We start from the raw sequence: 14,755 nt of genomic DNA, 5'->3' as shown, positions 1-14,755 counted from the left end.
GAATCTTAAACAGGCATGACATATTTAGCATTTCAGCTTTTGACCTCAATGAAAATTACATGTAATATATAACAAGGTGTATGTGTATGTTGAGAGTTGTAGTTTTTAAAAATGATTTGTAAACTGTAGCTGGCAGCATAGAGGTAATAATGAAGAAACTAGGCAATCCAAAAAAAATAATTAAAAAAAATCTCAATAATTTAGCTTAAACATTAGGAAAATACTGATTGCAAATACAGCCTTTTTTTTTTTTTTTTTTTTTTTTAGTTAAACAAATATTTTCTATTTCAGGGTGATTCAGGAGGGCCTTTGGTTTGCCCAAGTATGAATAAGTCCTTTGTTCTTTATGGCCTTGCCAGCTGGGGTGTGGGTTGTGCAACGGACCTGAAGCCTTTTGTATATACCAAGGTCCGAGAGTTCTTGAGTTGGATACAAACTGCACAACAAGGTATTATCAGGTGCACCAGTTGGAATAAGGTTTGAGAAATGCCTCTTTATATATCAGTGATCGTGATATCCTCATTATGTATTAGTCGAAGGAGAAGGGAACCAAATGAGCAAACCGAAGAAACAAACATTGAAGTCATTGGCCAGTGAGGATAAGGTGACCGTCAACCATGGTGAGTATTGCTCTAGTAAACAGCCCATGTACTGACCCTTTATTAAGTGCAAATTGGCTAATGCCATTTGAATACTTAAAGTATAATCTAGATTTTTCCGCTGTCCATGTTGTTAAACATACCAAATGTAACCTGGTGCAAAATTAGCTACAGTAATTGATTCATTGACAATGTTGGCACGCTGGGTTTATAATATTAGTTTCTATGCTGTGAAAACCAAAACTCAGGAGTAGACCAAATCATTGCTTATCCTGATTGGGCAGTATATTTGTCTTAGACATTATAATGGGTAGAGTGGAATCTTCTTGTGGTGTGCAGAAAATATCTGCAGGTTTCATTGATGAAAGTGAAACCATAGACTGTATGGCGGTGTCTGTCTCTATGTATTGCCAGTCTCATTGTTAAACGTTTCACCGTAAATCCGCAAAAATAAAGTCACTACATATTGCTAATACATGTTGTTTTGCAGGATGTAAATCTGAGGTGCTTTTGAAAGGTGCTTTTGGCTCTATTGTATCTCCGGGTTTTCCACATGGATATGCTGGGGGCCTTAATTGCTCTTGGTTGATTAGAATTTCCTCTACTGGAATAATTAAAATGGTGCTGGATCATCTGTCCATAGCAGAATCATCAAATTGTACATCAGAATCTCTGTCAATCTTTGAAGAGAACAGCAATGGCAGAACACTATTGAGTAAGTGTTGGACTTTGCAGCAATAGTACAAAATACTTTATGGAGTACATGTGAATTGCAGAATCCCTGTTCCAAATTTAATCCAACAAAACACTCTTACCACTCAATGCCAAAACAGCATTTAAAAAAAAATAATAATATAAGTAACTTAACCCCTTAAGGACACACGACATGTGTGACATGTCATGATTCCATTTTATTTCAGAAGTTTGGTCCTTAAGGGGTTAAGGTACCTTTTAATGTGCACTATGTACACGTGAAAAGGAGCATCCTTATTTCATATCTCTTACAGTTCCATAGATTGTCTGTTCAAAATGTAGGAGTTATGTTCTGGAGTTCTCAAACAATTGATGGCCTTAAAGGACCACTCTAGGCACCCAGACCACTTCAGCTTAATGAAGTGGTCTGGGTGCCAGGTCCAGCTAGGGTTAACCCATTTTTTTTTTTTTTATAAACATAGCCGTTTCAGAGAAACGGCTATGTTTATAAATGGGTTAATCCAGCCCTCAAAGCCTCTAGTGGCTGTCTCACTGACAGCCGCTAGAGGCGCTTGCGTGATTCTCACTGTGAAAATCACAGTGAGAGCACGCAAGCGTCCATAGGAAAGCATTGATAATGCTTTCCTATGAGACCGGCTGAATGCGTGCGCAGCTCTTGCCGCGCATGCGCATTCAGCCGAATGGGAGGAGAGGAGGAGGATAGGAGGAGAAGCGCTCCCCGCCCGGCGCTGGAAAAAGGTAAGTTTTAACCCCTTTCCTCTCCCCAGAGCCCGGCGGGAGGGGGACCCTGAGGGCACTATAACGAGTGTTTTCCTGGCACTATAGTGGTCCTTTAAACCTGGTACACTAAGAAATACGGAGGGGACTTTTCTCTACACATGGTTAGATAGTGACCTGATTCAACCTATTTGCCAGTTGCGATCTGTGCTTGTCTTCAACTTGATAATTCCCTAGGCCCTGGGCTACATTAGTTAGCAGAACTTAGCAGAACATGTTAATGCATTTAGCTTCCTATTCCAGCCAGTGAAGAAATGTTTTGCACCTGAGCTGCAGTTTGAATGTGTCTTGCGCATACCTTAAAGGGAAACTTCTTCACATTGCACACTTAATATCTCCCTAAAATGGAGACATTGAGAGTTTATTTGCATGGCATGATCCCTATTATTCTGGACTGGTCCCCATGGATTGACAGCTTCACTGTCTTATTGTAACTGATAAACCTTCTGTAATATGCAAGTGGAGGCTTAAATCAATTCCACTGGAACGAAAAACGATCCCTCTACCCCCCACCCTTTTTCTTCACCTGATTTCTTTAATCTTCCTCCCATGGGATCAGCCATCTTGCTTTTTATTTCTATTTTAGATTTGATTTTTCCTGTATAGAATGATGGTGGCTAGCAAAATGCTATTTTGTTTTGTATTTTTGTATGTAATAAAGAAATTCATAAAATAATTTGAGTGACAGCCCCAAGATTCTTGTCTTCTCAACTACATTAATCACTCTCCAGTCAGGCAAATGGCAACCAACACTCCAGGACAGGTCCCATTGTAATAATGTAATTGTTTTTTTGTGTTTTTATTATTGTCTTTTAGGTCTGGCATTGCAAATACACCTCATGATGTTTCCAGATTGCATGCCATGAATGCACAAGAACAAACCATTTCTAAAGCTTGTATTTGCAGGTAGAATAGCAAATACTCATCTTTGATTGAGAGCCTCCTTGACCACAACCTTTGTAGTCAAACTGAAAATGCCTATACAATGATCATTAATAAACTCAAACTAGAGAACCATGATCATAGGCACACTGGCTCTCTAACCAATAGTACCTACCTTAATACTTCAAATAATAGATCACTTTAGCATTGCACCCTGTGTTTCTATCAGGAAGAGTAAGTTACAAATGGTAATAAAAAAATCTTTGCTCCATGGTGATGGTAGTATGCAAGCCGTTATAATTGTTGTAATTTTTACTTTTACAGTTTTGAAAAAAAGGAGATTTTAAAGAATGAAAGGTTTTTCTATAGAAGAAATAGGTTTAAATCATGATGCTATTGTTCTTTCAGCAAAAAGATGTGGCTCTTTGATTTCTCCAGAAGTATATGTAAGCCATGGGTCTGTGGTCAGAGTGTCTTTTCACACAAGCGCCAAAGGATCATATGGCAAAGGCGGTTTTGCCATGATATTCAGAAAATACGGAGGCCAAGGTAAACTGATGGTATATATTCTTTACCAATGTGGAAGTTATTTTATGTACTAGTAGTTTCTGGTAAAATTAAAAAAAGTAATAGAGATATATATTGACCAAAGAGAAAAGTGACCTATCTGGCATGGCCACAGCATGGTGAGGGTGCATGGTGAGGCAATCTTCTATTAAAGGTTAAGTCTCTGCTTATCCAAAAACAGAAATTTAAAGGAATACACCAGAATAGATTCAAGCCATATTTGTTATGCATTATTTAGATAATGCATTTGAATACATATGGTTAAATATGTTTCAAATCTACAGGGCTTGCAGCTCTAGATTAGTTTCTGTGAATTACATTTTTTAATTTTTAATTTTTATTTTTTTTAAAGAATAGAGCACATGCACAGCCATGCACAACATCTTTAATAAATACAGTATTTGCTAGAATCTAATGTGCCATTGAAGCTAATGCGCACCTCAATTTATGAAACCTGGAAGCTGAAAAATGTTTTTGCTAGCGCATGCAATTTGCACATGTAATGCTAATTTATACAAGTAGATACTACTACACAAAATTGTGTTCAAATTCAAATGAAAATGTTTGTTTGTTGCTATATATATATATTGTAACATTGATGGTATTTCAATGTTAGTGTTACATGTTACGTCTATGCTCTCTTAAGCCCTCTTTCAGGAACATAATTTCCCTGTTCCAATTCACCAGTTTGAATTTGTCTGTTTGATATCACTAGAATTCGCATGGTGAATCGCCGGAATGTAGTTTGCCGGAAAATTTTGATTTTGCCCCGAATGTAATACGCCATCGAATCTAATGTGCATTAAAATTTTGGAAACTTTATTTTCCAAAAAAGGTGCACATTAGATTCGAGTAAATGCAGCATAAGAGAGATTTTGACAGAAGTGGGTACTTGTATGACCCATTGATGCAAGTGAATGGTTAATGATTCTTGCACAATTTTTAAATATGTGGAGTATATGTTACTTGCAAAAGACATGCTCTTGTAATATTATTGAGACACTGAAATAAAAGCATTTAAAATCAAGATTATAAAAGTTTAACAGTCAATTTATGGCCTTTTAAAGAAATCTATTTATTATGGTAAAATGTTTAGCTTGCCAACAAATTAGAAGCCATTCATATGTATTGCAAGACTGTTGAAAGGTTTCCCATCCTTTGCAGTTTCGGTGTTAAAGCAATATCGTGGAAAATTAAACCGTGCCAACTCTAATCCCATGAAAATTTGTAGTGATGAGATCCTCACATCAAATAATGGAGCAATATCTTCTCCTGGGTATCCATATGACTACCCCAATGATCTTGGGTAAGCATCCGTAAATAAAAAGTAATCCTGTATTTTATTTAAATCATAAAAATATTTTCTCTAGCTTTAAATTCAGTTTTGTGATCTGATGTTTTAAGATTATTTAGTCATTGTTACATTCAACACTATGGTAACTAACAAGATTGAAGACTGTTTTTTAGAGGGCACACGTGTCCTGTTGGCCCTCCATTTTCTTCTGGCACAAAGAGAACCATAGTCCTGTTTATTAAATTAACAAAAAAATATAATAATAATAATGTGGCACTCCCACCCCAAAACATGTTTTATTTCCTTATCAACTGATAATTAGTAGAAGAACTAGCAAACAAATCAGGCAAAATAGTGTATACTTCAGAAGAAACAGTATATAAATTGTGGTACTGTGGATAGCAACAACATTTAATTTCTATAATTTATCTTCACTATGGCGGCATTGGTCAAATTATTGTCACTGATGTAATTATAGGTGTGTTCCCTATTAAGGATTAATAAGTGTGTAGGGGGTTAAGAAAAATGCCACTCTGTCTGATTAGAGATTTGTAGTGAAGACCGCAAGGTGAATTGTTAGTGTAGGACTCACCTAAGAGGTTTTGCCTTGACTTGGCAGGTGAGCTTACACTTTAATTGCCATTGAAGTAATACTAAAAAAAACTCCAGTTATTTAGATGTGCATAGGGATTTGGGATAGTGCGCAGGTAACTTTTTTTTTCTTTCTAGTTTTATCGTGTATATATTGAGGCTTATGTGTACTATAGTTATTGCTGCCGCACAGGAGTAGTGGGAGTTGGTGCGCAGAGCTTATTTTTGTATGTTAGAAATTCAGAGAAGTCATTAAATATTAATACTTCCAGATGATTATGACTTTTAGTTTTTGAAGAATATTTCTCATTCTCTGCAGCAATATTTCTAAATTATTCTTTAAAAAAATGTGTTTATATTTTCTGTCCTGTTAGCTGCCACTGGAGAATAGTCGCTCCACTACGAAACATTATTAGGCTGGATTTACTGAAATTAAAGACTGAGAAGAATGATTCTGGTTGTCTGGATCAACTTCTAATATATGAAGGAACTGGAAAGAATAAAACTTTATTGGGTGAGTATTCAAGGTTTTTAAACAGCAATTAAAACAGAGTTACATACGGAGACCATTTTGCTTTGTACTAGGTTACCCTATCTGTATGGTATCTCGCATGTACACGGAGTACCTCTTTTCCTCTTCAGTTCTTGGCAACCATGTAAAAAAAAAATTATATTCCTTTATCACACATTGTGCTTACTTTAGCCTGCTAGAGCATGTAGAATTCTCCCCCCTGCCACCCCCTCTCCATCCCAACCCCTGGGTGTAATTTAAAGTTCCATTAGAGCAGGAGATATCAATTTCACTGTAGATCGTTTTTGATTATTTTATTGATTTATTTTCAGATAGGCTGTATGAGTCACAGGCAGGGAAGGTGTGGCTAGGGCTGCTTAAATTAATGGCTGAAACTCATCTATCCCAAGTACAGTGCTAGCATTTTTGTGAGTTACCACGAGCTGGATTAGGAACCCACCTACCCACAAGGTAGCAGGTTTTGTACACTTATTAGTCTTTTATTGATTTGAGAATTGTCTTGGCAGGTTCCTACTGTGGACAGATGCAGCTTTTTTCTTTAAAGTCGGATGGACCAGAGCTAACTTTAGTCTTCACTACTAATTCCATAGTGACTATGAGTGGATTCACCCTAAAATATTCCTTCTGGGAGCTACAGCCAGGTATCACCAACTTAAAAACGGGGTATAATTAAAAGTATATATCTTGATAAATTCTTGAAAAACACATAAAAATCTGGTGGTAACATATTTTAAATTTCAGTGACAAAATCACATCCTATTTTAAGCATTTAGAGAATTGGCAATCTCATATTAAATATTTATTGACTGATGCAAAAAAAAAAAAAAAATCCCAATTTCATCATTACAGTACTTTTCAACATCACTTTGCCATTACTGGATTGCTGAAAATGTGTCCTATAAATTACTGTAAGTTATAAAGTTTCAGTGATAACAGCTTGCTGAAGAGGAGTTATCAACACTTTAACAAGAACACTGAAAATCTAGAAAGTTAAATACCTTGCAGGACTTGAAACCTTTTTTAATTTTTTATTATTTTTTAGGTTCCTTGGATGCACAAAGGAAAGCTGCAGTTACAGGTATCCATAACCTATAGTAAACCAACCACTAACATGAATGAAAGTAAATCTCAATTAGAAAAGTGTCATTGATGTCTACAATATACACAATGAGTGAATGTAGTCAGTGCATCCCACAAATGCCAGGAAACTGCATGCACTACACACTTTTTAAATTACTGTATGATGGCTGAACATGTTTTAAAGCATTCATTTTGCATGATATTGCATTTATCTGTTGTTTTGTGTTTAGCTTGTCAAATTCTGGACCTCCTCCCAGCTGGATCAGCGGAGATAATGTCTCCTCATTATCCAGACATATATCCAAATGGAGTAGACTGCCAGTGGCTTATTTATTCCACTTCAGGGTTGCGATTACGGCTTTTGATCATTGACTTGTACTTAGAGGAGTCTGCAAACTGCACCTGGGACTACCTAAAGGTTTTTGATGGCTCCAATAATGTCTCACAATTGATCGGTATGTTCATACAGCAGAATATAGAATAGTTACCTCCATATACTCTACAGTAAATGTAATCAGAAGATTCTTATAATTCATATGTTCTTTATTTGATCGTAACCATCTAGACTAGGATATGTATGATAACTTTTCATATCACTAATAAAAGTAAAGTAAAAAGCTCCCCTCTTCTTTTGGACTCTTAACTGGCCACTGCAAACTGCCTGAACCTTAATTTCTACGTGGCTTATTTTGAATACTCGAATATCCATGGTTATATGCTGATGTCAATTACACAGCAGTGAGGCTTTAAACAGTACAATTCGTAAATGACATAAATGGATATGTTCAAGATGTTGGTGACCGGTTCCTATCTATCTGTCTGAATCTGGGCTTTTCTGGTGACTTGCCTTGTTACACCTTTACTGCAACAATCTTTGACTAGTATTTTTCAGACCCAGAATACTGGATTCAAATTAATCTTATCTAGATGATTTGTTGTAATGAGCTATAGATTACATAAAGCTTCCTCAATGCATCAGAAGCAGATCAGATTTTACAGTTTTTGGGTCGTGCCATGAACTACCTTAATGTGGCTCTTGCAGTCCAGAGGAAGTAGTCACAGGATGGGATTGATTCATACTACTTTCATAGACTCTTCTATTTTCATTTTGCATTCTGTTTAGCTGCATTTACATGAATTTTAAGTCTAATGGTTGTAAAAATGATGTTCATATTTAATTTTTTTCTTCATGACTAAATGCTCAGTGAAGGCATACAAAGAAGTTTCAGTGACTAAGATTTAGTGTACTTATTAGTGTACATTTGTAACAGAATGTTTCCAGTCATGAGTAAGATTTTATAAATTTTACTGTGAGAAAATCAGCTAAAAACAGCTCAAGAAAGTCAAAATAAAGTAAAACAATGAAAATACAAAGGATCCATTGCGCAAGCTTGAGATTTCTGATGTAAACCCAAATCATGAGCTCTGATATAACCAGACCAGATATCCCACACTGTATGAAATGAAGAAATAGTGGGTGGACCATGGCATTTAATTCATCCATTAACTTATCCTTAATATATGCTATGACTATAGCTGGGGGGAATTGTTGTCTTGGAGCCAGGCAGCTGCCAAGGCCCTACATGCTGCGAATATAAGGTTTTGTTGGTGAGAGCAGAACTCTTGATAGGTTTGGCCATAAAAAAGGTCCAGTTGTCCACGTATATAGGTCTATGGAATAGCATAGGATACCATAACTTATTTTCATTGGGGAACCACCTTGGATCTTGTCTGCCACATGTGGATCCATGTTTGTGGGGTGCGCCCAATCCTCCAAAGTGTTACTGGAGTAGTGTACCATCTTATTTATATACTATAGATTTGTTACTGTAACTGCTTTCCACCCCCCCTCCCCCATATTGTGTATTATTAGGGATTGTGTAGTTAATGAAAAATTACCCCATATTATAGACATAATGCATTAAGAGTGCAAAGAAAATACATAAAGGGAAAGTGTCGCCTGGTGGTGGTGTCTGTCTGCGCACACTGGATGAGAAGCTCCAATTTGGTCCCTCATTTTGGACTTAACCTATACACCCATGTCCAAGATGGAGCAGTGAAAAACATACATTTGAAAAAACAGCAACTATATTAATAACAAACATTTTGCCAATATGAGGGGTACAATTTATAGAAATAGACTCCCATGGGGAACTCAAGTGGAAAAAGGTTCGGAATCACTGTTACAGGAGATTAGGCAGAGTTAATCATCAGTCTGGTTTGATTCACTGTCATTGTATTTGCCTTATGTTTGGAGATACCTTATCGCTTAACACATTCCTTCTTTCCCAGTTAGTCTATGTGGTCTTAAGACTGACCTCAACGTGGAATCTACTGGAAGCTATTTATTGCTACACTTCTACACTGATAAGTCATTAGGCTACAGAGGATTCAGAATTAATTATTGGGAAATATCCGAACCTTCAATTCTGACATCTAGGATACTGGAAAACACTTGCAATAATGGTATGTTTGGTAAGACATTGTAATGGATTATTTCTCTTGAAGACTTTTAGTGGGTCTGACTAGGGAACGTGGCCTTATGAGATAACTGAGATCAAATAACTGAGATCAATGAGAATCCTAACACCTGGTGAATTTTATCATTCCTAAACGATCAAATATGTAAAAAAAATTTAAGGGTGGGCTTTGAAGTCTAATTAAGGCCTGAAGAAGAAGACTGACAAAAGGAGTAGAAGGAAAGAAAACAGGTACAGAGGCGATGCTTCTGGGGATTTATTGCTGCACCAAAAAGGAGACATTTCAGCTCACATTGAGTTTTTCTCAAACATAAACGTCACCTGTTGATTTGGGAATAAATCCCTAAATCAATCCCTTTTGTTACTCTTGACATTGTTAAACAGAGTGGATGTCACTTCCTTTTGTATACTGGTTCCCCTCTTGTTAATCAATGCAGAACTTAACTGATTGGCAAAGTTGGAAGAAACATATGAGCCTCAAAGGCTCGGAAGTTAAGATAATTTTAGCACAAATGTCCAGTAGAGTTTAACATAAATATCCTGTAATCTGTTTTACCAGAATTAAACTAAGAATGGCCGAAGATTCACTGTAATGGTCACAGTATAAACAGTTACGTAATTCAACTGTTCAAAACAAAATCGTTAAACATGTAGAATATTCACTGTGTTTTGATGCATAGAAGATTAACAATAGGATGTCCGAAAATGTCTGAGAGTGATTCTTAAAAACCAACAAAGACATGGTCCTGGCAGCTTCCAAGGCCTGTAGTATAAAAGGTTTCAAAGCATTTATTCAATATTCGGAATCAGTAACTCAAGATGTCAGACGGGGTTACTCTCTACTGGTATGATTGTTATAAACCTTCCTTTGATTCACAAACATAAGAGATTTGAAATAGGTACCACTAAGTGAAGATTAACCATTTAAATTCTCTTATTTTAAGCTGGGCTAGGTTATGCGTATATTCCACTATCCAACAGAAGATGCGTGTATTTGAATGAACACAAAATTAATGTTATGAAAAAGTGGTTGTGGTTGGAGTTACCCCTCCAGCTTTGTCTGCCCTTCCCCAAATTTAAAAATAAATATAAGGTGGGCTGTGTCTTTAGATCTACACTTCAAGTGTTTGTAACAACTAATGTAATTCCACCATCTAAAGTGCAATGGTACAAAAGTGAACTTAATAAGACTAAATATGTAAAAGTGCAATACCAAATAGTTCCAAAATATGTTTTTCACAGTTATTTCATAAATACTAAATACTTCAATAAAGTGCATTAAAACAATGTAAACCTAATATTCTGAATAGGTTACATAAAAGTTCCTTCCAACAATAAGTGCATATTCTGTGTAACGTGCTCAATAACACTTACAATGCAGGAAAAAATGCAGGGCAACTCCTATTTAATGGATGCAAAAAAGGGGGAAAAAAAGACAAAACATAGTGTAGTACTGCTGATACAATGATTCTTATATAATTAAAAATTAAATTCACTCACAAACTGAAAGCAGGTAAAGGTTGCTCAGGCTCAATGACAGATCCGGAACCTAATCTCGGGAGGGGCACTGATAGATTATTTAAAGGAACAATCAAGATACAATAACCACTATTTAGTGGTTTTGATGTCAGGAGTGCCGTGGTGCCCTCCCAGAATAAGTAGTCAAACCGTTTTAGAACAGTTTGACAACTTACCTGGAGTCTGGAGGGATAGGGGCTCTAGTAGGGTATACTAGGGGCAGTGGTGTGTGTGTGTGATGAATGCAGGGTGTGGGGGATGCATGGAGGGGTGCAATGTGTGTGAGAGATACAGTATGTGTGAGGGGTGCATTGTGTGTATGTGACGGGGTACAGTATGTGTGTGAGGAGTGCACATTGTGGTAGGGGTACAGTGTGTGTGGGGAGGGATAGTGTTTGAATGTGAAAGTTATTTTGTGTAGGTGTAGGGGGGCAATTAAAAAAAAAAAAAAAATATATATATATATATATATTATTAAAATAATCTTTAGATCCCCCACTCCCTTCTTACCTTTGCTCAGGGAGGGGGATCTTTCTCAAGCCCTGGTGGTCTGGTGGAGAATCCTTGGAGGTCCTAGTGGTGAGCGTGAACTCTAGCCTGCAGCTTCTGGTCTAGAGATCACTCTTGCGAGATCTTGAGCATTGCCATGGTAAGCGCGGCAATGCTCCGAGCTTGCGAGAGGGGGATCCGGAGGGGCTGCAGGCTGAGCTCCCGGATCCTCTCTCCCTCCCCTGCTGGCTCCCAGCAAAGTGCCTGCGGACTGGTGGGGGAGGTCTCTGATCTCCCCTCCGTTCCGTGAAGGCACATAACGGGGCCGGCGCTTGGATAGCACTGGCCTTGCAGGGGAGAGCATCGGCTCTTGGGGGGAGAGGGGGGCAATTGCCCTTTTGCGCCCCCCCCATGGATGCTGAGGCTACAGGTTTTCAAAAGTGATTACTGCCAGTGCTCCTTCAATAGACACCGCTCTACAGCAGCAGCTTCGGAATATAACCTTTATTAAACACAAAAGCAATTTCAAGAGAGGTATGCAAAATCTCTCATATATTTAAAATCCCTCAAGGTATGGCACCTTGTGGATGATTGACTCAAGGGATAGGACGCGGCATCATGAATAGTCTGTGATGCAGCGTCTATCATTGGAAATGCTAGCAGAGGAGGAGAAGATGATGTGGTGCCAAGTTGTCAACTACAGAAAACGGGTATTGTGACAATTTGCATGCCCGTGAAAATATATTAAGCCATGGTGTGCATTTCTGGGCACATTTATCAGAAGTTCATTCTAGTGTAGCAAGGAAAGCCTTCCATCACATATAGTTCCTCTACCCCTGCCATTCAATGCTGGAGAGGGGTAGCAGATAATTGCCTCTACATGGCCGGAATTAAGGAATTTACATGTGTTAATAAATGCTTTGTAAGAGATGTTTGGTAAATTTACAGTGGGATAAAAGTGTGGTGTAAAAGCATAGGTAGAGACTGAAAGGGGAGGTCAATTTTCATGATCCCAACAAACGCACAGTGAATCCTCTACCAATAAAATACATTTACAGGGCAAAACCAGATATGCAGGCCAGTGACGACCCCACACACATCAATAACATATACAATGCAATCACTCTCCCATTTTTGTGATTTCCTTTGATTCCGGCTTCCTAGCATACAGAATTATGTTCTTTATGTGCAAAACCTAAACCTAACTTTTTCAGTGCTATCCCAAACTAGACATGCTTGTGTGATCATTTTGCAATTAAACAGCTTAATAAGATATGACTAGATTAATGCACTCCTTAACTAGCATCTTAAATTGCATTACAAGAGTTTTTTTGTTAGATTTTTGTTAAAATTTAATACCACAATATCTTAAACGCATACTTCAGAAAGAAACATAAATAATATCTGGGGGAATTTATAATTGCATAACTTTATTTTTACTTTAGCATACCTTGTAGATCCCTTCTTAATTAAAACATCCAACGTGGTGGCAAACTCCAACAATGTGAACCTCCAACACAAAGTTACCATGAATGAAAAAGTGAAATTCCGAGTGGTTGGAGGACAAACTGCACCCTCAAAGTCTTGGCCTTGGATTGCTAGCCTTCAGACTAGATCTAGGCAACATTACTGTGGAGGGACAGTGCTCGGTGAGAAGTGGATCCTGACTGCAGCTCATTGCGAGTTCAGGTAAAACTGTAAGCAGATTAAACCTAATCAGAGAATATTTCCATATATTTCCAATCATTTCAATTTCATTAAAATTTTCAGCCTGGTTTTTGCCATTATCTGGATGTATCATACGGTGACTAAATGCCAAATCTGCACTTGACTTTCTAAATTTAGCCTCACTCCGTTTTGGTTCAATAACTTCAAATTCACTGAAACAATACTCAACCGTAGCGTCATTCTGATAAACAGAATGAACTTTATTATACTTGATGTTTAATTCTATAGTCAAAACAGCCCTCTTGAGATGAACCAGCTGTAACTGATCATTAAAGTCCTGGGAGCTACCCGTTATATTGAATTACAGCTATCTTGTTTAGGCAAGTAGTTCTTTACACTAAATTAATGAGTTTCTACAGCTTATTGGAATGGACACACTCTACTATATATTTATATATAAGCGAGGCATAACTAGAAACCACCGTGCCCTGGTACAAAAATTGCCCTAGCCCTCACCCCCAACCCCTCCATGTGTCTCATTCCTTCCCCTCAGCCCCTCCATGTGTTTCATTCCCTCCCCTCAGCCCCTCCATGTGTTTCATTCCCTCCCCTCAGCCCCTCCATGTGTCTCATTTCCTCCCCCAGCCCCTTTGTGTCCCCTGGAATGACCTGCCTGGTTGCAGCTGCGATCCCTGTGGCCGTGGTAATCACACCACTTGATATAAGTACAGATAGATATCACAATATACATTTGTGCTTGCTAGGGTTAAAACACAATAGTGCTACGCTGCAGACATATTTCAATCACCTGCATTCACAAATATGCTAGATGTAAGTTCTTGGTCTTTGTTAGGAACTGTTTCACACAACTGCCAAGTAGATCCAAAATAGGGCAGACAAGAAATAAAATATGCTAAACTTGACATTTTGTTTCATACTGATATGTAAATGTTGCAACCCACATGAAAACCAGTGCTCACCACTACTAATAATTAGTGCATACAAGAAAAAGGAAACCTGTCCATATTAAACCTACATAACTGTAATAACTAGAAATTTCAGATATCTCACAATACACAGGGAAAAAAAACACTTTTTTTTTTTTGTTAGGTTACTATTGTTTTTATGTTTTAATTAACCAGTGTCAGGTTTAATATTTGTAATTTTGATGGTGGGTACATGTCTCATTTAACACTATCCATTTGTTCTTTTAATTATATTATCTTTGGAACCCCTCAGGTGTGAAGGTAGTTGGGATAGTGTAGGAAGAAACCCCTTTTACTTATAACAATTTACCCAGAATAACTTGACGCAAGACATAAATGGCGACAAGCAGGCCACAGCTTTATTTAAAACAATGCCATTATTAACATAGCACATTAACATGGCATTCAATAACTGCAACTTCCATTACCAGATCCTTGCCAACTATTTAATATAACCTGGGCGCTTGCCTCCCCCCTCGTCCATACACCACAATCGGCCTTCAAATACCATCCATGCTAACCACTGGCTTTGGCTCAGTGGGCACGTCCTTCATCATAACTTTATCCCGAGGCTAGGG

At 37.7% G+C, this 14,755-nt stretch overlaps 1 protein-coding gene across 1 annotated transcript in view; it reads left to right on the top strand.

Moving 5' to 3' along the window:
• OVCH1 (ovochymase 1) overlaps positions 1-14,755 on the top strand; it is a 90,810-nt gene that overhangs the window by 51,727 nt on the left and 24,328 nt on the right. Inside the window, exons 18-28 of the mRNA XM_063446207.1 lie at positions 292-448; positions 534-620; positions 1,090-1,314; positions 3,381-3,521; positions 4,704-4,845; positions 5,799-5,938; positions 6,463-6,597; positions 6,999-7,034; positions 7,267-7,491; positions 9,329-9,502; positions 12,969-13,212. Coding sequence (XP_063302277.1) covers positions 292-448; positions 534-620; positions 1,090-1,314; positions 3,381-3,521; positions 4,704-4,845; positions 5,799-5,938; positions 6,463-6,597; positions 6,999-7,034; positions 7,267-7,491; positions 9,329-9,502; positions 12,969-13,212 — 1,706 coding nt within the window. The remainder of the gene's footprint in view (positions 1-291; positions 449-533; positions 621-1,089; positions 1,315-3,380; positions 3,522-4,703; positions 4,846-5,798; positions 5,939-6,462; positions 6,598-6,998; positions 7,035-7,266; positions 7,492-9,328; positions 9,503-12,968; positions 13,213-14,755) is intronic.

This window comes from Pelobates fuscus, chromosome 3, assembly GCF_036172605.1.
Source record: "Pelobates fuscus isolate aPelFus1 chromosome 3, aPelFus1.pri, whole genome shotgun sequence".
Classification (NCBI taxonomy): Eukaryota; Metazoa; Chordata; class Amphibia; order Anura; family Pelobatidae; genus Pelobates; species Pelobates fuscus.
Note: the sequence above shows the minus strand (reverse complement) of the source record. Positions and strands in the feature narration are given on the sequence as shown.